Source organism: Camelina sativa, chromosome 15 (genome assembly GCF_030686135.1).
Source record: "Camelina sativa cultivar CO46 ecotype springtype chromosome 15, ASM3068613v1".
Taxonomy (NCBI): Eukaryota; Viridiplantae; Streptophyta; class Magnoliopsida; order Brassicales; family Brassicaceae; genus Camelina; species Camelina sativa.
In genome coordinates, this window is record NC_141894.1 from 29,647,702 (window position 1) to 29,673,050 (window position 25,349).

At 37.2% G+C, this 25,349-nt stretch overlaps 3 protein-coding genes across 3 annotated transcripts; 1 reads left to right on the forward strand and 2 right to left on the reverse strand.

Annotated features, from left to right (window-relative positions):
• Window positions 1-1,675: 1,675 nt before the first annotated feature.
• On the reverse strand, window positions 1,676-2,191 carry LOC147927317 (uncharacterized). The gene is made up of 2 exons (XM_087487402.1): window positions 2,087-2,191; window positions 1,676-2,032 (listed from the first exon to the last, which is right to left on the reverse strand). The coding sequence occupies exons 1-2, from the start codon at window positions 2,189-2,191 to the stop codon at window positions 1,865-1,867; spliced, it is 273 nt and encodes a 90-aa protein (XP_087343528.1). The 3' UTR covers window positions 1,676-1,864.
• Window positions 2,192-3,116: 925 nt separating this feature from the next.
• On the reverse strand, window positions 3,117-5,963 carry LOC104747698 (vicilin-like seed storage protein At2g18540). The gene is made up of 4 exons (XM_019237418.2): window positions 5,553-5,963; window positions 5,081-5,340; window positions 4,656-4,985; window positions 3,117-4,572 (listed from the first exon to the last, which is right to left on the reverse strand). The coding sequence occupies exons 1-4, from the start codon at window positions 5,848-5,850 to the stop codon at window positions 3,310-3,312; spliced, it is 2,151 nt and encodes a 716-aa protein (XP_019092963.1). The 5' UTR covers window positions 5,851-5,963; the 3' UTR covers window positions 3,117-3,309.
• Window positions 5,964-9,843: 3,880 nt separating this feature from the next.
• Window positions 9,844-11,914, forward strand: LOC104747699 (scarecrow-like protein 15). Its single transcript, XM_010469380.3, has one exon. It carries the CDS (start codon window positions 10,112-10,114, stop codon window positions 11,615-11,617), a length of 1,506 nt encoding a protein of 501 aa, XP_010467682.1. The 5' UTR covers window positions 9,844-10,111; the 3' UTR covers window positions 11,618-11,914.
• Window positions 11,915-25,349: the final 13,435 nt, after the last annotated feature.

A 25,349-nucleotide genomic window follows, 5' to 3' on the forward strand; every position in this document is an offset into this window, starting at 1 on the left:
CCACGATTTTTCAACAAAATTAAAATTTCAATTTTACCCCGGTTATCTAATTAATTATTAAATTTTAATTAAAAAAATTTTGGTTTTCTGTTAACTATATCAAAGTGAGAATTAATTTCGGTTATCTATTTTCTTTATCTCTTCTTCCTCCTCTCTAATCGGCGTGTGAATATGTCCGATAATCTGAAGCATCCTCTCGGTTCGACGGCTTCTGAAGAATTTTTTTTTGTAAACAACGGCTTCTCAAGAATTGCTCGAGAGAGTCTCAAAGGTTGCGAGAATCGAGGGGTTCAGTGACGAAGAAGAGAAACAAGAAGGATTGGTCGACTCGGAGTCGGAGCTGTCGATGAACCCAAGGAATCCTAGATTGCAGCGTTACTTGGTTGCCATCGAGTATATCGGAACTCGTTTCTCCGGTTCACAACAGCAACTCCGCCGTTAGAGTGAGAGAACTCGATGAGACAATTTAATTCGAGAAGTTGGTAGATTGGTCACGATGAGACAATTTAATTCGATGAGACACGTAGATTGGTAGATCGGCGTGTGTTTGTGTCTGAAGATCTAAAGCCAATGTCATTAATTAAAACCAATACAAATGTCCAGTCACTATGAGAAAGTAATCTCCGATTTAAGTGAATGTTTTTGTATACGGATAACGCGTGTTTGCACCTTGAGCAGAGATGTTAACAAGTTTTCTTGGGGCCGGGGGATTCAAGTTGTGTGAATTGGTACATACATTTCAGGAGGCTTTTCATAAGTTCATTGGTCAGCCAGTTAACATCTCTGCTCAAGTCGAACGGGGAAGACCAAAGTAGCCGGCGCCGCGATCTATGCCACTTGCTGTCATCTCTGAGCAAATCCAGCGCTTTCTCTATATTGTTTTCTTTACAAAACCTATGAATCAGTAAATTGTAAGTCACATAGGTTGGGAAAATTCTCTCATTCTTCATCCTCTGAAAACTAATTTACAATTTTTATATTCTTCATAAGTTGGTAATCAACCCAGACTGACTCAAACCTTTTCTTGCTAACTAATCCATCCAAAATCGCAAGACAAGCTTTCGAATCCGGTGAACAACTCATCTCTCGACTCACCCAAAGAGCTTGTTCAAACAAACCCATCTCTAGAAGCTCCATAATCAATAGACTAACACCCTAAGACTAAATTTTTCACTCTAAATATCCTCGAGACTAAATTTTTCAGATTATCGGACATATTCACAGGCCGATTAGAGAGGAGGAAGAAGAGATAAAGAAAATAGATAACCGAAATTAATTCTCGGTTTGATATGGTTAACAGAAAACCGAGATTTTTTAAATTAAAATTTAATAATTAATTAGATAATCGGGGTAAAATTGGAATTTTGATTTTGTTGAAAAATCGTGGGTATGAATATAACAACACTAATTATTTTGAGTTTTAAATGACACGTTTTTATTATTTGGTGTATTTTTATTCCAATCCAAAACCATTGGGTATTAAACTTCCAAATAAAAATAACTTCGGGTTTTTTTTAGCATTTTTCCCGTTATAATTATATAAAGAAGGTCCAATAATGTCCATATTAGTTTTAAAATCCTAATTTAAACATCTTTCTTTCTTATTTAAAACCAGTATCTTTCTTTTTTTAAAAAAATAAAAATAAAAAATAGGGTTAATTTGCTAGGATATACTCCTCACGGTGTAAATGGGGAAAACTGAATGTCGCTCTCGTGGGCGATCTTTTGGGTGATTACAACCCTTCTCTCTTTTCCTCTAACGTTGGTGTCGGTTCATGTCTCTCGCCGACGATCTCAATGTATTTTCCACGAGATCCGGCTTTCCTACTCATCGACACAGTTTCGAACAAATCATGATCCATCGTCAAGCGAGAGTATCATAATTCGTTGTCATCATCGCCATGATGTAACAGATCTTGTCGCAAACAACAGGGCCACCATCACCAACGTATGTTGCATCAAACATACGAGAAATGCCATGATCTCTTATCTCTTGGTGCAGTTTTATCATTTCATAGTAACTGTCATGTCTCTCTTAATTAGAGTGTTCTTATGGATTCCATTACGGTGGTGCCTTTATTCTTGCCTTCTCTTTGCGGGAACGGTATATCTTGATCTCGATGCCGGTTTGGGATAGTTCCTTGACGGTTCCGTACAAGCATCTTCCATGTCCGTGATGGTAACATTCCATTACGATGTCAATGCGGCATTCCACTGCCAATTACTAAGTGATTCCGATGCACTTCCAATTGAAACGTTTCAAGAGGTTGTAACGGAAGATCAACTGAGGCCCATAGTGAAAATTTCTCGCAATTGGTGCCTTGGTCGACGAATATGGGATCCAGGAATATTATGGTTTAAAAGAGACGAATTGGTAGACAAGGAGGTGATTAGTACGATCGACAACCGGCCATACATGGACAAATCCATAGTCACTACCCGGCTATGTGCATGGCATTTCAAAAGATATGATCCCGAACCATCTCAAACAACAGATCATATTTATTGTTTAATTAGAGTGATGCGAAAAGCATTTAGGAGTTTCATCTATAAGATGTTAGCCTTTTACGAGTGTATGAAGAGGGGACTTAACAGATTTATTATGTTGCTTGTAAGGCTTCCGTTTGGAAAGTAGGGTCACTTCCACTTCTTCATCGAAATTGTGTTCAATTTCCTTTATTTGTTTCAATGGTTGTATCTGAATGGTTTTGTGTCATGTAAACTCTTATGATATAATATATGATTTGTCGGTGTTAAAAAAAAAAATACTCCTCACGGTGTTAAAAAAAATACTCCTCACCCTTTATAAAGTTAGCAATGTATAGAGTCCACTAATACAAGAAATTCGTAACGGATCGAGTTGAAATTAGAAAAGTGAAACGCATCAGCCTTCTAAACATAAGTAAACGTGAGCACATAATGAAACTCTCATAATCCTTTATCAGTCCAGAAACGGTTTCTCTCATGATAAAAATATATTTTGAATGGTCTAACAACGTTACGAAACAACACATGTTTGCAATAAAAGTCTACGATCGATGAAATTTGATTTTGATGTATGCTTATGGTAATCAGCGACGAAACATTTCGACTTCAATAGAATGACAAAACCATGCTTAGCTTAACCTATGTGAGAATTGTCTCATAATAAGGACGGCTTGTACAACTAAACATCCCACAATACAACTCAAAGCCTACTTTGTCACAATCTCATCTTTTGCCACATGTCAGAAACATCAAAGTTCATAATCATAAAACATTTACCAAAACAAACACTCAAGAAAATAGAAAAACGAAAGTTTCCATGCTTTAAGACACACCCGCCATATTTCCCACGGTACTGAAGGGTGGTCGTGGCTGGGGCGGCCATCTCCGCTTTGCTTCTTCTTCTTCCCTTTTCCTTCGTTCCTCCTCAGCTCTTCTAGCCGCTTCTTCTTCTTTCTTTCTTTCTTCTTCTCTCCTCATAGCCTCCTCTTCACGTCTCTTCCTCTCCACCTCCTCTTTCTCTTTCCTCTGCCTCTCTTGCTCTCGTCTTCTCGCCATCTCTTCTTCTTCACGTCGCTTCCTTTCTTGTTCCTCTCGTCTCTTCGCCATCTCTTCTTCTCTCTTTCTCGCTTCTTCTTCACGTTTTTTTCTCTCCACTTCCTCTCTTTCTCTCTGCTGCCTTTCTTGCTCTCGTTTCTTTGCCATTTCCTCTTCTTTTTCCCTTTCTTCTTCTCTCTTCCTCGCCTCTTTTTCTTCTTCCTCACGTCTTCTCCTCTCTTCCTCTTGCCTCTTAGCCTTCTCTTCTTCTCTCTCCCTTTCTTCTTCTCTCTTTCTTGCCTCTTCTGCTTCCTCCTCACGTTTCTTTCGCTCCTCCTCTCGTCTTTTAGCTTCTTCCTCCTCTCTCTTTCTTTCTTCTTCTCTTTTCCTTGCTTCTTCTTCTTCTTTCCTTCTACGCTCAGCTTCTTCCTCTTCACGTCTCCTCTTCTCTTCCTCCCTCTTCCTTTCTTCTTCTCTTCTCCTTGCTTCCTCTTCTTTCCTTCTACGCTCAGCTTCTTCCTCTTCACGCCTCCTCTTCTCTTCCTCTTCTCTTTTCCTTTCCTCTGCTTCCTTCCTTTTCCGCTCAATTTCTTCCTCTTCACGTCTCTCCCTCTCTTCAATCTCCCTCGTAAGCTTTGCAAGCTCTCCCTCTGCACAAGACACACAATCTAATATCACACTTTCTTTCTGAGCTTCCAATAGTCCCTTGATTGTCTCATTATTCAAGTTGAAAGACACGGCAAGCACTTCCCGGTCCAGTACTTTGAGAACCGAGTTTTGCCCTACTAAGAACTGAGGGTGGTTTGTCTTCACTGAAGTACTAAACCCCATGAATACGAATGAACTGTTTTCAAAAGACATTTGAGCCATAGGATGAAACTTCGGCACAACAAAAACATCTCCTTCCTCAACCATGAACCTCTCACTCTTGCTATTGTTCTTGCAAGAAGACAACGACCGTTGGTTAACCACCCGAATCATGCCTTCCCCTTGTAACACAATCGATATCTCAAAAGCACTAGGGTTCCAGTGAGGTGCCATCATTGATCCCTACAAAATTCATTTTTAAGTCGCATCAAAAAGACAAGATGTCAAAACCAAGGCAATATGGTATTAGTTGTAAGTGCCTTAACCTCGGTTAGATTGACCATGAAAACCCCAAATCGTGAACCCTTTAAAGCATCCAAATCCTTGTCATCTACCACAATGCTCCGACCATTGTTGTTCTCAAAGTCTGGGTCAGACTCAAAAACATTGAACGTTCTTGTTTTCTTCTTATTAGCATCACCGATTGGTTTCATCGCCAAATGATCAGCCACGTCTTCGACTCTGACAAAGAGCCTAACGAGCCGTGATTGCCACTTATCCTCCTCCGAGCCTTGCGTTCTGTTTCTCGGCAGAGCATTTATGATCAAGGGAGGTTTCGCAGCGTCTCTTATCTTCTTCAAAACATCCCCATGAACCTTCCATATCGTAAAAAGAAACACAAATCAGTGAAACAACAACCACAAATAGAATCAGGTCATGTACATTTATGAGTCTAGTGAGCAAAACGTACCGCAAAAGCTGACCGGAGAGTTCTGTCGTCGAAACCCAATAAAAGGTCTCTAATACTCGAGTAGGCTCCAAGACATGGATCGCTTAAACACTTCCCCACGTCAAAGATTGCGTAAACCCTAAGTTTCTCTTGAACTTTTTCTTTCTCCAAGTTGCTGTGTACGTAAAAGACTGAACCGGAACGTAGCCTATAAACATCTCCTCGTCGTAATTCTAACGTCCTCTCGCTCTCCTCCTCCACCCAATTTAAAGTCCCAGTCCCTAATAAAAAATAACAAAATCTTAATTACAACCAAAATAGATATAATTAAATAATCAATTTTAATTACATTATAATTATTTAATTTTTGTATCAAATAAAATAAGTTGTGGGGGTGTGTCAAAGAATTTGGTTCAGGTTCGGTTTACATGCGAAGCTATCAAGAGTTTGAGAAACAAAGTTACACATAACTCATAAGTAGCTTGAGTCGTACCAGTGTGAACGAATAAAACCATGTCGGAATGGAGAAGAAGGGGAAGCAAGAGTGCGTTTGGCTCCAATGTTATGAACTGAAGATGGTATCCATCACCGATCTGAACGGCTGATATCTCTCCGAACTCAGTCGTAACAATTGGCATGCGTTGATCTCTCTTGAACAGAAGTGAGGAAGAAAACGACGACGAGACGAGGCCATTTTGGTCGGGAAAAGACTGTGTGCAGAGGAACAAGGTGATGAGATAGACAAAAACAGAGAGTGGAAGTAATGTAGATCTCGACATTGTTTGTTGCATATACTCAAATGAGACTTTTCATCTCTTTTATCAACGATCACAGACGGGTCCGTGTTTGGACACATGTCGTAATAAGTGAACACGTGTATCGCTAACTTGACAGGTGGTGGATTATTTCTTGATACTAATCTTAATATTCATGAATGACCATCGTCGAGAGACGAGAAATATATTATAACTTCGTCGAGAAAAGATAGTTGCATGTGATTGGTAACTACATTTTTTAAGCAAATTAAATTGAAATCTTTTTTTTTTCCTTTTTTTTCAGAGATCGTAAGCGTTTGTACTCTGAATATTTTTATACATCCTAGCGGCAATATCTCTAATGATATGTGTAATAATAGAGGTAACATAACCATGAGATAAGTATGAAAAGCAATATATAGGTCCAGCGTCCAGCCCATTATGTTAGAACTTAAAATTGTGAAACATTTCCCATATACTGTAGTGATAACTTCCGAGGGCTCGTCTGAATAAAGTTAGTTGCATGCATGAGGTGTGTTTATGGATTTAGAAAACTGCGTATTTTGCGTGTATACAATAAAGAAAGAGAAAAAAATGTTTGCTCAGACTCTTACATTTTTTCCTTGTTTTGATTAAGTTCTTATACAATTAAGCAGATTAGTGATCACGTTTATTTGAAACTAACACTAATCATATGACCTAAGCATAAATTCGATCTAAGTCAAGTAGAGCATGCTAGCACAAGTGGGGAGGAACACACATTACTGGAAGAATATCAATAAAAGAGAACGATTATATTTGGTTAAGAATAAAGGTGTGAAAGAGTAATAGTTAATAATATATAATGTTGGAAATGTGAGTGAAAGGGAGTAGATTAAACGAATGAAAAAGGTGTAAAGTAATATAATCGAGACACTAGAGCAAAGGCTAAAATACCAAACAACATATCCAACCTTCCAAAAGGATTCCCCCATGTCTAAGAAAAAGCATGTTATGAATGTGACTACTCATTGTGTTACTTTTCCAAATTGTAAGAGATTGAAGATACTCCACTCTACCTCTTTTCCTCCTTTTTTTCTGGTTAAAGTTCATTGTTTATTTCTACTATTCCATATTTCTCTAGTGTTCGATCAAGAAAACATTTTAAATTTGTGGCTAGTTTTGTGCCATTTGTAAATACCGCTAATAGATTAAAAGAAAGGTGTAAAGTTTGATCATGACTGAGTTATGAACATATGTCATAGATTGATAGGAAAAATTAGAAGATAAAACTTTCTAATTCCGGTTTTGAAAGATTAATTAAATATCATTAGCTATTAAAAATGTAAATTATTGGTCTTCCTCACAAGTCACAACTACATTTTACGTTTTTCTTACCCTTTGCAACACTTAATCAAAATATTTGTTACACTTTTATGTTTTGGTACTATAAACACTAAAAATCAATCTACGAACGTCAAAATAATTTTTTAAGTACCTAGCGAAAATTATGTAACACATGCATGAGTCATCACGTATAACTAAGTGGACAAGATTCACGAATAGTTAAGGAAATAAATAAACGTTATAAGAGTTCATATGATGATTTGTGGTTCGATACCAGATTGATTAATGTCAAGTAGTCTGCTGTTTTAAACCCTACTTTTTTACGTGGAAGTCAAAACAAAACACCATCTAAATGACACTATTTTGAACTTTGAACCAATTATTGGGTTATACATTACTTTTAGATATGCACAGCTATACATGAACTTGAAAATAAAAAAACTTTCTTGATCTTTTTATGAAATTTTCCCTTTCTGCGTTATATTTTTAACGAAAACGATCTTTTTTATATGTGTGAATGACATAAAATCAGAATCTAAGAAAAACAACCTTTATTGCTTTTGTGAGCTTCAAGCTTCCTCCACTTTTAAATGAAACGTATGTGCGTTGTGTATCATCGGCCATCTCGTTTGTTTTCCTTACTTCCTAAGTATTTGACACTTTTTTTTTTCTGCTAAACAAACTCGGTGTGCCAAAAACAAAAATAACTAAAGCTTTAATAACATACAAAGAATGACCTAAAACATACTCAAGAACTTATAAGGGAGAAAGATAGTGAAAAAAGAAGGAAAACAAAATGAAGTGTACATCCATCCAATGGCGGATGTACTTTCAGAGTTTCTTATACAAAGAAATGATTAATGTAAATTTTGCTATCTGTTTTAGTTAATTAGGAATAGGACAGATGGTTTCAGAAAAACAATAATCACAGGAAAATTAATGTGGAGCAGCTTGATTGATTAAAAAGATAATAATCAAAAGAAAATAAGATGCTAGATTTTGCGTGCTCTTTTGAGCAACAAACAAAGTTTGTGAAAATCTCACTTATGGAATAAATAGTTTCAAGGATTTTCAGATCATAATTTAAAGGCATCAAGAACTTTATCCATATTATTATTTGGAGAGGGAAACGACTAGGTTTCCCTTAAATTTCATTTTAATTAAATAATATATGTTACCAATATTCCTTTGTATCAAATAATTGATGTTTTAGGAAAAAAAGTTTTTCGATTCTCAGTTTTTATGCTAAATTTATTGATTTGAAATATTTTCTGATCATTTCGTATTTTGCATTTTGTTTTACTATTAATGGAATTTTGTTAAAGTAGATAGTAAATCATGTTTGTATTACAAAAAAAATTATAAATAAATAATTTATTGATACGTGTGTAAAAATGTAAAAATAAATTACTATGATATGGATATACAAAATTTAATTTTTCAAATTTTACGCTTTTCAGAATGTTGGGAAACTGTTTAGCCTTGACTAAAGTTGGTTATGAATATATGATAAACTCAATTTATTTAGTGACATAAGAGGGTTGTCGGTGCATGTAAACTCAATTGTAAGTACATCCCTAATCTAATAATAAACTTCTCCAAATTCTAAATCTAACGTGGAAATTATGAAGATCAATTGAAAGAAAATACTCATAGCAAAAAAAAGTATTAGATCATTTGATTAGTGCATTTCTTAGATCATTTGATTAATGCATTTCTTAAAAAATATGATCACATGTAAAATGGCTTGGTTTAGAGACAGACGGCTGATGAAAAGTTATGGGAAACAATTATGATATTGTGCTTTGGTTTGGTTTGGTTTAGATGGCTGATAAAAAGTTATGGGAAACAACTATATGATATTTTGCTGTAACAATTGAGTTGAATTAGCCTTGATTAAAGTTGGTTATGAATATATGATAAACTCAATTTATTTAGTGACATAAGAGGGTTGTCGGTGCATGTAAACTCAATTGTAAGTACATCCCTAATCTAATAATAAACTTCTCCAAATTCTAAATCTAACGTGGAAATTATGAAGATCAATTGAAAGAAAATACTCATAGTCATAGACTGGCAATATTAGATCATTTGATTAATGCATTTTTTAAAAAATATGATCACATGTAAAATGGCTTGGTTTAGAGACAGACGGCTGATGAAAAGTTATGGGAAACAATTATGATATTGTGCTTTGGTTTGGTTTAGATGGCTGATAAAAAGTTATGGGAAACAACTATATGATATTTTGCTGTAACGCGTAGAACTATATACCAGAATGATTCCCAAAAATGACTCTGTTCTCCAATTTGGCCTTAAGTGTTTGATATGAATTAAGAGTGAAGAATTTGCATGTAGTGCAATTGTGCTAAGACAACATGTACACTTGTTTGTTTGTTCGAACTAGAGTTATCATGTGGGATAGATATGCAATAGCGATCATCTAACAAATATTACACTGAATTGGTGGCTACTTGCTAGCTAGGTTTTAACAAGTAACAAGGTACAACCACAATACGATTTTGATAACTACTAGAGGGGTGTATTGAAACTATGATTTTCTTTGGTCAAATAGTTTTACAATATTATGGTTCACAAAAACTTTATTCTTTTATTTTCCTGATTTAGCTTCATGAAATAAAATATATATATATATATATATATATATATATATATATATATATATTGTACACAACCTTTTTTATTTATTTTTTCCTTGTTTTTTGACAACCCTTTTTCATTACCCTTTTAAAAATTTGTCTTTTTCAGAAATTAACATAGTGAAGGCAGGTCGAACATCTCTTGATTAAAATTAATAAGAGAGTGATACAATACAACTTACAAAAAAAAAGCAAAAAAAATAAATAAAGAATATTTTTTAAATATCCACAGTACCATTACACTGATATAAAAATACAACAATTACAATTCAAAACCTCCCACTTTCACAAACCCTTCTTCTTCCTCAAACATGAGAGTCCCTGCTTCATCAGACACAACCAGTAACTCAAACCTCGTTTGCTTTAACGAACCAACTTCGGTGCTCGACCTCCGTAGAAGCCCAAGCCCATCCACCGCGGAGGAGAAACCACTCCTTGTCTCCGATCAATTCCCGTTAGATGATGATGATCATGTGATGCGTTCTATGGATTGGGATTCAATCATGAAAGAATTAGATTTAGATGACGATAACCTCAAGCCTAATTTCCCATCTTCTCCTCACTTCGCCGCCACCGCCGTCGATCCTCCACTGCTTCCTATCTTTCCCGATCAGCTTCATCCGCCTGAGTTTCCTGGTCACGGTTACGGATTCAACAACGAAGGTGGAGGAGGACTCGATTTCGTAGAAGATCTCATCCGAGTTGTGAATTGTGTTGACTCGGACGAGTTACAACTCGCTCAGGTGATATTATCACGGCTCAACCAACGTCTGAGGTCTCCGACGGGAAGGCCGTTAGAGAGAGCAGCGTTTTACTTCAAGGAAGCTCTCGGTTCTCTAATAACCGGAACAAACCGGAATCAAAACCGGTTATCTTCCTGGTCCGATATCGTTCAAAAGATCAGAGCAATCAAAGAATTCTCCGGTGTATCTCCGATCCCTCTCTTCTCTCATTTCACGGCGAATCAAGCGATCCTCGATTCGTTAACCTGGCAACAACAACAACATCAATCATCTTCTTCTTCTTCGCCGCCGTTCGCTCACGTCGTTGATTTCGAAATCGGATTCGGTGGTCAATACGCGTCGCTTATGAGAGAGATCGCCGAGAAATCAGTTAACGGGATCAGGTTTTTAAGAGTGACGGCGGTTGTTACGGAGGATTACGCCGTCGAGACGCGTCTCGTTAAAGAGAACTTAGCTCAGTTCGCCGCGGATCTGGAGATTCGATTTCAAATCGAGTTCGTTCTGATGCGTACGTTTGAGGTGTTATCTTTCAAATCGATTAGGTTCGTCGAAGGAGAGAGGACCGTCGTTTTGATATCTCCGGTGATCTTCCGTCGTTTAAACGGAATCTCCGGTTTCGTTAATGATTTACGGCGAGTTTCACCGGAGGTCGTCGTCTTCGTCGATAGCGAAGGATGGACGGGAATCTCAAGAGGAGCTGGATCGTTTCAGAGAGAGTTCGTTAGCGGTTTAGAGTTCTACACGACGGTGTTTGAATCTCTCGACGCCGCAGTTGCAGGTGGTGGTGGTGATTTGGTGAAGAAGATTATTGAAGCGTTTGTGTTGCGACCTAAAATCGCGTCTGCGGTCGAAGCGGCTGCGGATAAGAGAGGAGAGGAGATGATGACGTGGCGAGAAGCGTTCTGTGCGGCAGGGATGAGGATGGTTCCGTTGAGCCAGTTCGTTGATTTCCAAGCTGAGTGTTTAGTGGAGAAAGCGCAAGTCAGAGGGTTCCACGTGGCTAAACGACAGGGAGAGTTATTGCTTTGCTGGCACGAAAGACCTCTCGTTGCCACGTCAGTTTGGCGGTTTTAATAAACCAACCGGGATTGAGTTGAGTTATTATAGGATTTGGTTTGGTTTTATTATTTACTACTTGTAAGTTGTAAACCATTAGAGAATTTACTGAAACATTCACCAAAAAATTGGCATTAATGACCAGATGAAAGTTTAACAATATTGACCGCCAGAGTTTAAGTTGATATAAGAGCTAGTAACCTTTGATGTACAATCTATAATTCGAAATGAGAATCAGTGTTTTTAGTCTATAAATGATTTGGTTTATGTTTCATAACTTAAGTTTAACCCTGAGTACAGTTTGAGCTATTTTTTTTTGCTTTATGTATAATGATTTATAACTATCCAGTTATTCTTTGAGAAGGCTCAAATGATCTGGAAAATAACGAATAAAAGACATTACCGTGGCTAAGATAGAGAGCCACGGTAGTTGACCAATCGGAAAACTATCATGTAATTGAAAGGCTTCGTATTTGCTTCATCATTAACAAAGGAGATTACAGAGTATAGAAAGACTTTACAAGGTTAGTATGATCTCCCGACTATATCGCAGAGTATCTCTAACAAATATTGAAACTACTATTGACCAAGTTTTGAGGAAGACTCATGTTCGTTCATCCTCCCGTAGTTGAATCGTTGGGACACCGAACGGTTAAACTGGACCTGAACTCGTTAAAGAGTGTTTTCGGTAGTCCTTTTGTAAAAATGTCAGCAAACTGCAGAGAAGATGGGACATGAAGAACCTTCACCTGACCAAGTGCGACCTTCTCACGGGCAAAATGGAGGTCGATCTCTATATGTTTAGTTCTCTAATGTTGAACCGGATTGTTGGATAGATATACATCACTTACATTGTCACAGTAAACAAGAGTTGCTGTCCGTATTGGTATATGCATTTCCAGAAGGAGATTTCTTATCCAACATGTCTCAGCCACTACATTTGCTACACCTTTGTACTCTGATTCTGCACTTGAGCGAGACACTGTTTGTTGGCATTTGGAGGACCAGGAGATTAAGTTCTCGCCAAGGTAGACACAGTATCCGGATGTTGAGCGTCTTGTATCAGAGCACCCTGCCCAATCCGAGTCTGTATATGCAGTAAGTGATCCCAGATTTCCCTTAAACAACTGCAGGCCGTGACGTTTTGTTCCCTGAAGATAACGTATTATGCGTTTCAAAGCTTGAAGATGTGGTACCCTTGGATCATGCATATACAAGCACACCTGCTACACTGCATAAGTGATATCAGGTCTTGTAAATGTTAGATACTGCAAAGCTCCAGCTAAACTCCGATACTCTTTAGGATTTTGAATTTTGTCACCACATTCGCCTGCGAGCTTGGAATTGACATCAACTGGTGTAGCTATCGGATTACAGCCCTGCATCCTTGCTTTTGATATGATCTCCTTAGTGTAATGAGCCTGAGAAAGCAATATTCCAGCGTTGTTATGCTCTGCCTTTACACCCAGAAAATAACTCAAGCGGCCTCCATCTGTAATTGGAAATTCCCTCTTAAGCGACAGTGTGATGTCATCGATCAAACCTTGTCGAGAGGTAGTCAGAATGATATCATCAACGTATAGTAGAAGGTAAGCCATATCTGTTCCACATTTGTACACAAACAACGAGTTATCACTCTTACTCATGGTGAAGCCTAGTTTTGAGACAAAACCTTTAAATCTTGCATTCCATGCCCTTGGAGCTTGCTTGAGCCCATATATAGCCTTGTTGAGCTTGCATACATAATGAGGATGTTGTCTGTCCACAAATCCTGGGGGCTGATGCATATAGATTGTCTCTTCTAGATCACCATGTAGAAAGGCATTTTTAACATCTAGCTGCTTTGTGCTCCAGTTTCTTGCGACAGCAACATGAAGGACTGATCGTATTGTTGCAGGTTTAACAACCGGTGCAAATGTTTCGAAGTAATTGACCCCTTCTTCCTGTGTTTTGCCATTTGCAACCAAGCGAGCTTTGTACCTGGCTAGGTTCCCCTCTGCATCATGTTTATGCTTGAATAGCCACATAAAATTAACAATATTAGCATCTCTAGGTGGTGGTACCAGATTCCAGGTCTTATTCTTAATTTGAGCCTCATACTCATCAACCACTGCTAGGTTCCAGTTCGGATCAGAAAGAGCTTGTTTGTGGGATTTTGGAAGAGGCGAAACATGTAAAGTTGTAACAAGAGAAAGATGTGTTTTAGGCTTTCTAGTTCCTGTTTTACTACGAGTGGCCATCGGGTGGCATGGAGCATGCTGAACCGGAACAGAGACCAATGGATCAGTTGTGATCGGAGCAGTAGCAAGAACTAGGGGTTGTGGTGTTGGTGATGTTTGAGGAAGACTGTTTGTTTGAAGTAGTTCCTTGAACATTGATGAGGGCTCATCTACATGATTTAAAAAATCATACTTGGAGTGAGTTTGAGCCTCTGTTATAGCTGCTGGAAATGTGGATTCATCGAATATAACATGACTTGAAATTATTATTTTGTTTGTCTTGATATCAAGGCATCTATAACCATGATGCTGCAGCGGGTATCCAAGGAAAATACAAGGGGTTGATCGAGGAGAGAGTTTGTGTTTTGTGGAGTTGTTCAAGTTTGGGTAACATAAACAACCAAATATACATAGATGGTCATATGTAGGTTCCCGCTTGAACAAGGTAGAGAAAGGGGTTTTAAAGTTGATTGAAGAGCTGGGCAAGATGTTTAGTAAGTGACAAGCCGTATGCAGAGCCTCAGCCCAGAAAGATGGTGAGAGCTGAGCTTGAAAGAGAAGGGTGCGAATAGTGTTGTTAATAGTTCTTATCATCCTTTCGGACTTGCCATTTTGCTGGGAAGTGTAAGGACATGAGAAACGAACCACAATCCCATTAGTATCAAAGTGACGAGTGAACAAGTCATTGGAGTATTCACCACCATTGTCACATTGAAAAGATTTGATGGATGTGTTGAATTGAGTTTTGACATAGGTAGTGAAGTGAAGAAATTTTGAGAAAACTTCACTTTTTCTTCGAAGAGGATACACCCACAGAAAATGAGTAAAATCATCAAGAAAGATAACATAATATCGAAGATCACTAATGCTTGGAACAGGGGAGGTCAAAACATCAGAGTGAATAAGTTCAAATGGACTAGTAGTAGTAGAATTTGATTTAAGAAAAGGAAGTCGAACATGTTTCCCAAGTTGACAAGCATTACAAGATGTTGGTAAGCTAGTCGTATTACATTGAAATTTATTGGAAGAAAGGAGAGATTTAAACGTCTCCTTATTGGTATGTCCGAGACGCATATGCCATAAAGACGGAGAAACAGCAAGACAAGTGGTGTGCGAAATGGTGTTGTTGTGTGGAGATTGGAAGAGATATAGATCACCAGTACTGTCACTGCGGAGCAGGGGAGTCCGAGTGAGAAGATCTTTCACAAGAAAACCAAATGGGTCAAATTCTACTGAGCAAGCATTGTCTTTTGTGAACTTTCGAACATATATCAAGTTTTTGATGATATTGGGGGTAATGAGAATGTTATTAAGATGAAAAGGACGAGTGTTTGAAGCAAGGGAGGTGTGACCATAAAGAGAAACAGGAATGGAAGAACCGTTGCCAACAATGACTGAGTTTCTGTTGCTCAAATTAAAAACAGAGTGGAGAGTACCTGGTGAAGAAGCTAAATGTGCTGTGGCACCTGTGTCCATATACCAATCCCCTCCGTTTGGTTCTGCAAGTGTCATGGTGTTGAACGCTTCTGCAAAATCTCGAGTCGGCTGTAGATCAGCAGTGTGTGCCTCTGCATTGTGAGCGTTAGGTGGTTTCGGAGCTGGTCCTAGCAAACCACGGTTCTGAACAGTTGGAGGGTATTGTGCCCATGGTGCAAACGGAGGTTGTTGCCACAGGTTGTAAGGGTTTGGCCAGTAGGACCCCCAAGTGGGGAACTGTTGTCTCTGTTGTTGCAGCGGGAGATTGTTTTGTTGCGGAGAATTGTTGCGACCCTTGTTGAAGCGATTGTTTCGACGCCATGGTCGGTTGTTCCTCTGCTGAGTCTGATGCTGCTGATTCTGGGAATTGTTGCTTGTCGTGACCAACGCCGTAGGAGATGAGGCATGAGCCATATGTGAAGCAATGGTCTTGTGAGCTTTCTTCAAGCGACTTTCTTCATCTTCGAGCATGGATTTGGCATCATCAAAGGATGGAAATGGCTTATGGTGTTTGATAACATTGATGATGTTATCAAACTTTTCGTTGAGTCCATTCAGCATGTACATCACAAGATTGCGTTCATTGGCTGGAGCATCAAGATTGGAGAGAAGATCTGCTAGTGACTTCAGGGATTGACAATAAGTTTGAATGGACATATCACCTATCTCCATGGTTCGCAGATCATTGTTCGCATCCTTGTTGTTACAAAATTGATTTTCTATACAGAGCCAAATGTCTCTTGCTGTACCTCCGGTTTTGAATGAGGATTTGAAGAGAGGTTGAGCCAGAGTTCCATAGATCCACAGCTTAACGAGTCCATCTCGTTTCAGCCAAGTTTGATCATTCGCATTTGCTGGAGCAGACGAGCCATCAACATGTCCTAAGACATCGAACGTGAGGCAATGAGTGAGAAAGAGTTTCTCTCCAGGCATCTTAGTTGTGATCATCTAAATCAAGGATCAAAGGGATGTGAGATTTGATGTTGGTGACACCAAATGCTCGTTCAGCTTGAGCAGCCATTGAGAGAAGAACAAGGGAGAAAATATGAAAGAAAGAGAAGAGATTGATAAAGAGAAGAGAAGAGAAGAGATTAAGCCAAGAGAAGAAGATCAGAGAGATCGATGATTTGGCTCTGATACCATGAAAGGCTTCGTATTTGCTTCATCATTAACAAAGGAGATTACAGAGTATATAAAGACTTTACAAGGTAAGTATGATCTCCCGACTATATCGCAGAGTATCTCTAACAAATATTGAAACTACTATTGACCGAGTTTTGAGGAAGACTCATGTTCATTCAGTAATGATTAATTATTTAATTTCCATGTAACATGGATCTTCTCATTATTCTTGTGAAAAGAGTTCGTTCTTTTAATTGCCTTGTTTTCACAAAAAATAAGATTATCTTTTGATATTATAATAAAGAACCATTCGACCATTGCACTATGAAACACTCACATATTTTGCTTGTAGCTGAAGCAATGTGTAGCCAACAAAGCAACAATAACACCAAAGATATTAAGAAACTTACTGAACGATCCCACATATAGCGTCACTTTCACGCCACCTTGTCCAAATAATGAACATGTTAGTTTCCTGATCTGATTGCCACTGTCCAATTTTTACTTTGATTGGCAATCAGATCAGAAAAATCAAAGTGGAACTACGCTTTGATAGACTATCTCCGGCAAGTGGAACACGTGCAACGTCCATATAAGTTTAAAACTCTCAAACCTATCACAACCTTTATTATGTTCATACTAGCCTTCCAAACAATCCCTAAACCCAAAGTTTAAAACTTTGTTATTTTCCTAACATAACTAATCAAAAGCGGTATATATACATCATGTTTTCTTCATCTATGATTTCTGTTATTTTTTTTTTCAAGTATAAGTAGTCTCCCAGTTAGATTTTAAGTTTCTAAATGGGGGATTAGTTATTAAATTTTTATAATTTGATTCTTAATCAAGACTCATTATATGTAGGTCCTAAGATTTTTATGTTTTTATAATGCTGAAACTGGTCTGATCATCCATAATCTAGAATTTAGGATTTTTGCATCAAAATGTTCCGTAAAGTGTTTGAAATTTTGAATGAATGTACATCGAGCAACTATTTGTTAAACACTATGAACCATTGGAGTAGTTTTTTACAAACAATCAAATAAACACCTACACAATGATATTTTCATACGAATTTTTATCTAGGCCAATAGTAAGAGGAAGTGTTTGGTAAAAATCCCAAATTTAACAAGTTTTAAGAAGAGAAATCTAAAAAAAAAAATTATATATACAATTATAGAGGAAATATAAAGAATTTTGTTTGTATTTTTTAATAAAAAAGTTATATTTTTTATAGATAAAATTTGTTCTAAAACATTTAGAAAACGTTTCCTTCCAATTTTTTTTTGTTCTGTAAATACCAGATTTTCTATTCTAATATTTTGTACATGTTCTAATAATTTTAGAAAAGGTTTTTGTTTTAAATACTTTAGAAGTTCGGATTTCAAAATTTTACGAATACTCAGAATATACATTCTACAGTTTACTCTATGTTCCAAACTTTTTAGTAAATATGTTCTCCGATTTAATCTATGTTTTGAAAACGTTAGAATATGTTTTATTCTTTTACTCTATCTCTGAGAAAATTAGTATATATATACTACAAAAATATAGAATATGTTTTCTTAATTTTTTAGATTTCACTAAATATAGGAAGTGTCTTTGAGAAAAGTAACTAAATATTTATCTAAGTTCGTATTTGTTTGTTAAGATTATGTTCAACGCAATTTAGAAAACGTAGTCTAAAAGTTTTGAGAAAATTAAAAATAAAAAGTGTATAAACCCTAATCGATTAGTGTCATAGTTTATTGTCTCTAGAGGAGTTTTCTCTTATTTCTTTTCACTCATTTTCGACTGTTTTTGATGGCGATGCACATCTACATTAAGAGTGGTGTGTGGAGATTGTATTACAAAAAGGAGTGGAGTTTACTATTGATGAAGAAAAACGTGGGAGATTATTGTATTTGGAATTGACTACAACTCATGAAAAATTGAAGATTATGGCTATAGAAGCCTATTGAATAGAACCGAATATGGTTGATATCGAGCTAAGTTTTTTACCCACAGATCATACTGTGTTATGATGAATAATAGACAGGTTACAAATTTTATTTCATACTATAAAAAGAAGAATACAAAAAATTTGTGTATGACATTCAAAGGTGGAGTTGAGGATCATGGGAGCAAAGTCAATTTGGATTTGTATAAAAAACTAGGGGATTCAAGTGATGGAGATGATGATGGTAGAGTGGGTGAAAAACTACCTTTATTTGTGGTGAGTGATGTCAAACATAATGATGTTTTAGAAAAAAAACAAACAATGTAAACTTCAATGATAGTGTTGGAACGACGTTGAAAGGTGTGAGCGTAAGGAAGGGTCAATATTTCAGAAGCAAAGAAGTGTTACATGCAACTATGGAATTGTCTACGATGAGGTATAACTGCGACTACAAGATTACAAAATCTTATACAAAGTTGTGGTGTATACGCTGCATAGATGGTGTTTGCAAATGGAGTCTTTGCGCTGAGTGTTTAGAGGGGTCTACGTATTTCAAAATCAACAAGTTTGTGGGGGACAATACAAAACCAAATTTTGTAGGACACCTTCAGCAAAAACAATTTGACATCTCATTATGCAGAATTAGGAGGGTGTACTGGAAGGGTTTAAACCGAATGATATCATTAATATTATTCATATAGAGTATGGTTGTGAATTAACTTACCCCCAGGCATGGGAGTCTCGCGAGTATGCAGTTAACAAAGTTAGAGAAATTCCCGGGAGAAGTTATAGTAAAATGCCAAAATATTTGTACATGCTACAAGAAGAGAATCCGGGTACGTATAAGTTTTTTGAAGTTGATTGCGATGATAGATTCAAATATCTATTTGTTTCTTTTTTTCAATCAATAAGAGAGTTCTACAAGGGGATTCAGAAAGTGTAGCTGATGGAACATTTCTGAAGAACAAATACAAAGGTATTCTACTTGTTGCTATAGCCGTAGATGGTAACTCTAATTTGTATCCAATCGCATTTGGAATTGCTGATTTTGAGAATGGTTCTTCATGGGAGTGGTTTTTGAGCAACTAAAGATTGTTATAGGAGATGATAAAGATTTATCTTTTGTATCAGATATGCATTTGTCAATTGGCAAATCAATTGAAAAAAACTATTCATTGGCTACTCATGGTATTTGCATCGACCACCTGATTGGTAATGTTTTTACATATCACAAGGGAAGGGGTGTGGCTGATTTAGTTGCAAGAGCGTCTAAAGTGTAAAGAGTTGCTGAGTTTGAAAAAACATTTCGCAGAAATTTGCAACATCTTTTATGCGATTAGAGATTACCTAGAGGATGCTCAGGTGAAAAAATGGGCTCGATGTCATTTTCTTGGATACATATATGACTTGAATAGAAACAACGCTGCATAATCGATTCAGTTTTGAGATCACCTTTAGAAAAAGCTGAATTATAATATTTTATATAAATACAAATACATAGATACAAAACTGAATCATAATGTTTTAGAAACCAAATACAATACCACAAGCATACAGATTTATTTTTGACTTACCACATATTTTGGTTTAGCGGATGGTGGATTGGCATGTGTCAAAGTCGATGCTATAGTGGATAGTAATTCCGTGACTTCTGATACATTCTCCTTCATCTTCTTCTATCTCTGGCATATTTCTTCCTTAGAAGGTTTGAAAGAAGTTTCAAACACTCCTTTAATGAATGACTTCATTTCTTCATCAAAACCATGTGTGCTTGCGGCTTGCTGATATAGCAATTTTATTTTCTTACTCTCTACACTGTGATCAACGTGCTTTGTCTTTCTCTTCTTCAAACCTGACACTTGTACATTTACATCTTGCTTCTTCTCGCTATTCTCTACACCAGAAAATTGATTATCTCCATCACTAAGCTTTGGATCTTCTTTCCATTTGGAGCTACCTCACTATCCTTTTCAACATAATCATCTTTGTTTATAACCTCCTTTCTCTTTTCTTCGGCTACATAATCAGTTTCAACATATTCCTACACATGGTCTCCAAAACCGTAACCAGATCTGATCAAAGTGTTTAAGTTTTTAACTACATCATCATTGATCTCACCACGCCTCAGAAAATCTACTGACTCTAATAAGTCATAATTTTATGTAATTGAAATGTATGGAAAAAATATATCCTAAAAAAAAAAACATTTACACAAATGTTAGTTAAGCAACAATCAATAAGATTTGCAAACTCTTAACTATAAAGAAACACTACCAGATTATGACCATAAAAATCAAAAAGTAATTAAGATATGAAGTTATTAACCTTTGGTCCAATTGATTGCTCTATGAAGATAATGTATTGATAAGACACTTTTGTTGTGCATTTCCAGTTAGAAAATCTAGGACCGTTTACAATTTTTTTGTTAATCTTCTCTCCCAATAATTTTCCAATCACAGGAATTGATTCCATAACCCATATTTGAAGTGCATATGAGAAACCATTAAGAATATAACTATTGGTCTTCTTCAACTCTTTTCTTGTGTCCATGATCGAGTTAACAAGATAGTCAAATGCATGAAAACCCCAAATCAAACGAGCAGAATATCCTAGAACATTTTCATAGATGGCAAACACATGTGCAGAGACATAATCACTTTTCACTTTCTCTTACTCGATTTCTACTCCTTTTCAAAACATGAACAAAACAATTAACAATACGTAAATCAAACAGAACGATAAGAGCTATTAGAAATAAGAGTAAATAGCTCTCATGAGGGGAAAAACAAATATCCATGAATTTTAATATATCTTTTAAGTTAGTCATTAACTTTTCTCAACTATTTTTCAAAGTTTTCCTGCTAAATATCCATTTTAATTAACTTACATAATTCATTTCAATGACAAAATATATAAAAGTATTTGTATATGTACTCGTTGACCATGGTTTTTCTTCCATAGAGAAGCTAATTTTGGAAGTACACCTAACACGTAAAAAAATTCTTTACAAAATGCCTTGTAAACCACCAAAGTAGATATAAAAGCAAGATAAACATCATGTTAAAAAAAAATAAGAATTCTAGAACTGAGCTTGTATTACGAAGTAGAAATCTAGGTTTTATAACTACAATCAAAAAAAAAAAAAAAACATATTACAGTCAAAGAACTATCAAACAAAAAATGATGATGATTCACCTAGTTAAGATAAAACTAAACCATCATACAACACATGTGTCTAGTAATCATTCACACAACATGAGAACAAGAACAAGAAGAAGGAATGTAAATTAAAGAGCATAAGAAATATACATGCAATTATTTAAACTTCTAAATCTAATGGAATTGAGAAATCTACAAGATTTACACTACAAGATGAAGACGAATTTGAAATGATGGTGAAGAGGAGCAAACACAATTGAGCGATTAAAGAGTGGACAAGGAGAAGAAGAATGTAAGAGGAGTTCATAAGAACTAAGATATAGGCAAACAAATTAAAGAGCATAAGAAATCTACATGCAATTAAAATTTAGACTTCGAAACCAGATGCTTTCCTCTGGAGACCTGCAACTAAAATGTTTACTATTGCGGAAGCTGTTGGACAGATGATTGCATGGCCTGCAGATAAATGTGTTCTTTTGGATAAAGAGATCCAAATAGAAGACATTGCGCCAAGGGTAAAATTTATTGTCCTTTCCAGACAATTTTTTGTCCTTTACTATATTTTAATTTGAATTGTGTTTTACTGAATGTGTATGACAGGGCCTAAATGGAAGTTCCCTGAACAAATGTCAACTACTGGATTTGTCTACGGATGAATTGATTGTTGCTGAGGGTCGTTGGCACAGACAAGAACCATCTGCATTAGTTAATGGTCTTCCTATTGGGTCAAAAGCTGTTAAAGTATTCGTGGATTCAGTATGTCAACCTGACACGTTCATATGGAGGCCTACAATGGACACAACATACCTGGAGGACTGTTTGATGACTTATGTAGCATGGCCTGCCCATAAAGTTGTTCGTCAGAATGGCAAGAGTTCTCCTATACATAATCCTCCATCAACTAATATACCATCATGTTCTACATCAACAGCAGGGGCAAAATCTGCAGCAACATGTCCTATTGAGGATGCAACAGGTCCATGCTCTCCAACTAAGAAAACTCTACTGCATTCACAGGAATCTCAGGTAAATGTTTTCGATATGTTATGAAGTTGTTTCTGTCAAGCCATATGATTGTTGGTTGGCTTATATTATTTGGCATTGTGACAACCCGTCCCGCGGACCCCACTAGCCCACCGCTAGCTGCCCTAACGGACCGTCTATGGACCCTGCTAGCCCACCGCTAGCCGTCCAACAGACTCCAAGCTGGCCATGCAGGGCATCGATCCTAACCCATATCACTGTGGATATCCCAATCCACCAGTAGGTTATTGGTGTGCCAGGCGTTCCTCGAACCCTGGTCCTCACCCTTTAACAACCTTCCCACAGGACAAGCTGTCACCAATTGATTGGGGTCGATGCCCTGCAGGGCCAGCTTGGGGTCTGTTGGGCCGGCTAGCGGTGGGCTAGTGGGGTCCACGGACGGTCCGTTGGGGCAGCTAGCGGTGGGCTAGTGGGGTCCGTGGGACGGGTTGTCACAACATTGGTCATACATGTTATGTATGCGCATCTCACAAAAAAAATCTCAGAATAGGAGGTCAAACGAGCTTTGTTCTCCCTGAATCCGGGAAAGGCTCCAGGACCAGATGCGATGATTGCTTTGTTCCTCCAAAAATTTTAGGAAACCATAAAAGGCAATTTCAATAAGATGGTGAAAAATTTCTTTAGCTCGGGAATTTTTGATGGAAAGCTAAATAAGACAAATATATGTTTAATCCCAAAAGGAGAACGACCTTGGGAAAGGTCAAGATATCGCCCTATTAGCTTGTGTAACATGAGCTATAAGGTGATCTCAAAAATTATGAGCTTACGTCAAAAGAGCTTTTTGCGTAAACTTATATCTGAAACCCAATATGCCTTTGTGTCAGGGAGATTAATCACGGATAATATCCTCAGTGCTCAAAAAAAAATTCATGTCCTCCGTTCCAATCAGGCTAACAGGAAGAAATATATGGCAATAAAAACGGACATGAGTAAAGCTTATGATAGGGTGGAATGGAATTTCTCAATAGCTTTGATGGAAAAAATGGAATTTGATCAAAAATGGGTGGGTTGGGTAATGCAATGCATTACTTCCTTCTCCTACCGTATTTTGATCAATGAAGATCCCAAGGGACGAATTCGGCCAACACGGGATTCGTCAGGGGACCCAATCTTCCCATACCTATTTATACTTAGTACTGAGGCCTTAATTGTTCAGATTAGGAATGCAGAAAGAGAGGGAAAGATCCAGGGTTTACGTATTTCAAACGCAAACCCACGGATTTACGTATTTTAAACAAAACCCACCGGTTTTCTACTTACGTTTAATAGACGACAGTTTATTTTTCTACAGATCCGATCCTCAGCAATGCAAGGAAATTATTGATATAATCCGCTTTTATGGCAAGGCGTCTGGACAAGAAATTAACTTCTCCAAATCTTCCATCATGTGTGGAACCGAGGTCCCATCCCATATACGACAAGAGATCAAATCTATTGTTGGGATATTATAAGAAGGAGACATGGGTACATACTTGGATCTCTCTGAGAAGATTCATGGGTAAAAGGCACAAGTCTTTGCATTCGTGAGGGATAAACGCTAAGAAGGTAAACTTATGGACCTCGAAATATCTATCCAAGGGAGGGAAGGAAGTCCTGATCAAATCAGTAGCGCAAGCAATTCTGACATACATAATATCGTGTTTTCTCTTACCAAAAGTTATATGCTCAAAATTAACTTGTGTGATAGCCAATTTCTGGTGGAGCAATAAAGCATACAGTAAAAGGACTACACTGGATATCATGGGAGCAAATGTGTATTCAACTTTCAGAAGGTGGGCTAGGCTTTAGAACACTAGAAGAATTTAATCTTACCCCTTTGGCAAAGCAACTATGGAGATTGTTGAGATATCCATATTTCCTTCTTAGCCGAGTTCTAAAAGAGAGATACTTTCGATACTGTAGTCCATTAGAAATACAAGTATCAAATCGACCTTCATATGGCTTGAGGAGCATGTTGGCGGCAAAGCATGTTCTTTCGTACGAAATCCGTAAGACCATAAGCTCGAGGTTTAACACGTGCATCTAGACTGAACCATGGATCCCAGATACGCCGGCACGGCCGCCACAAGGTTTAACCAATGAGAGAAATTCCTTGATTTGTGTTAACACCTTGATAGATTTTAACACAAAAAAGTGGAAAATTGAACGTCTTCGGGAATTCTTTCCCCCGAAATAAATTACCTTTATTTTGGGGCTCAAATGCCTTGAGGTACGGTTATCCTTGGACCCTAAAAAAGTCTAGAAATTACACTGTTAATTCTGGATACGAAACCGCAAGAGCTATCTCTCGTACTGTTTGCGACATCCCTTCTCAGAGGCCTAGTGTCACGACACTCAAGGCGCAAGCATGGAAGTTAAAAACATCAGGAAAATGTGTGACTGGATGCTTGGCAATATGCCAACGCTTACATTATCGCCATATTGGTAGAGATAAGAATTATCCTAGATGTGGAGAGGAGGAGGAAACTATAAATTATATGCTATTTGAATACCCCGTAGCACACCAAATGTGGACTTTATCGACAATCCCTTCCCACCCTACGGTGTTTCCCTCATCTTCTCTATATAGCAACCTTGATTTTCTATATGGGCGCGGCAAAGATTTTGATGCACTTGAGCAAAATTTGCGGACATTTCCTTTGGTGATGTGGTATATTTGGAAGTCAAGAAACAAGAAAGTGTTTGAAAATATTTCTGAGCCTTCGCAAGATACATTTAGAGAGAGCAATCCAAGAAGAAAAAATGTGGCGAAGAGCAAATAATATAGATTTAGCACCAGCGATAATAGAAA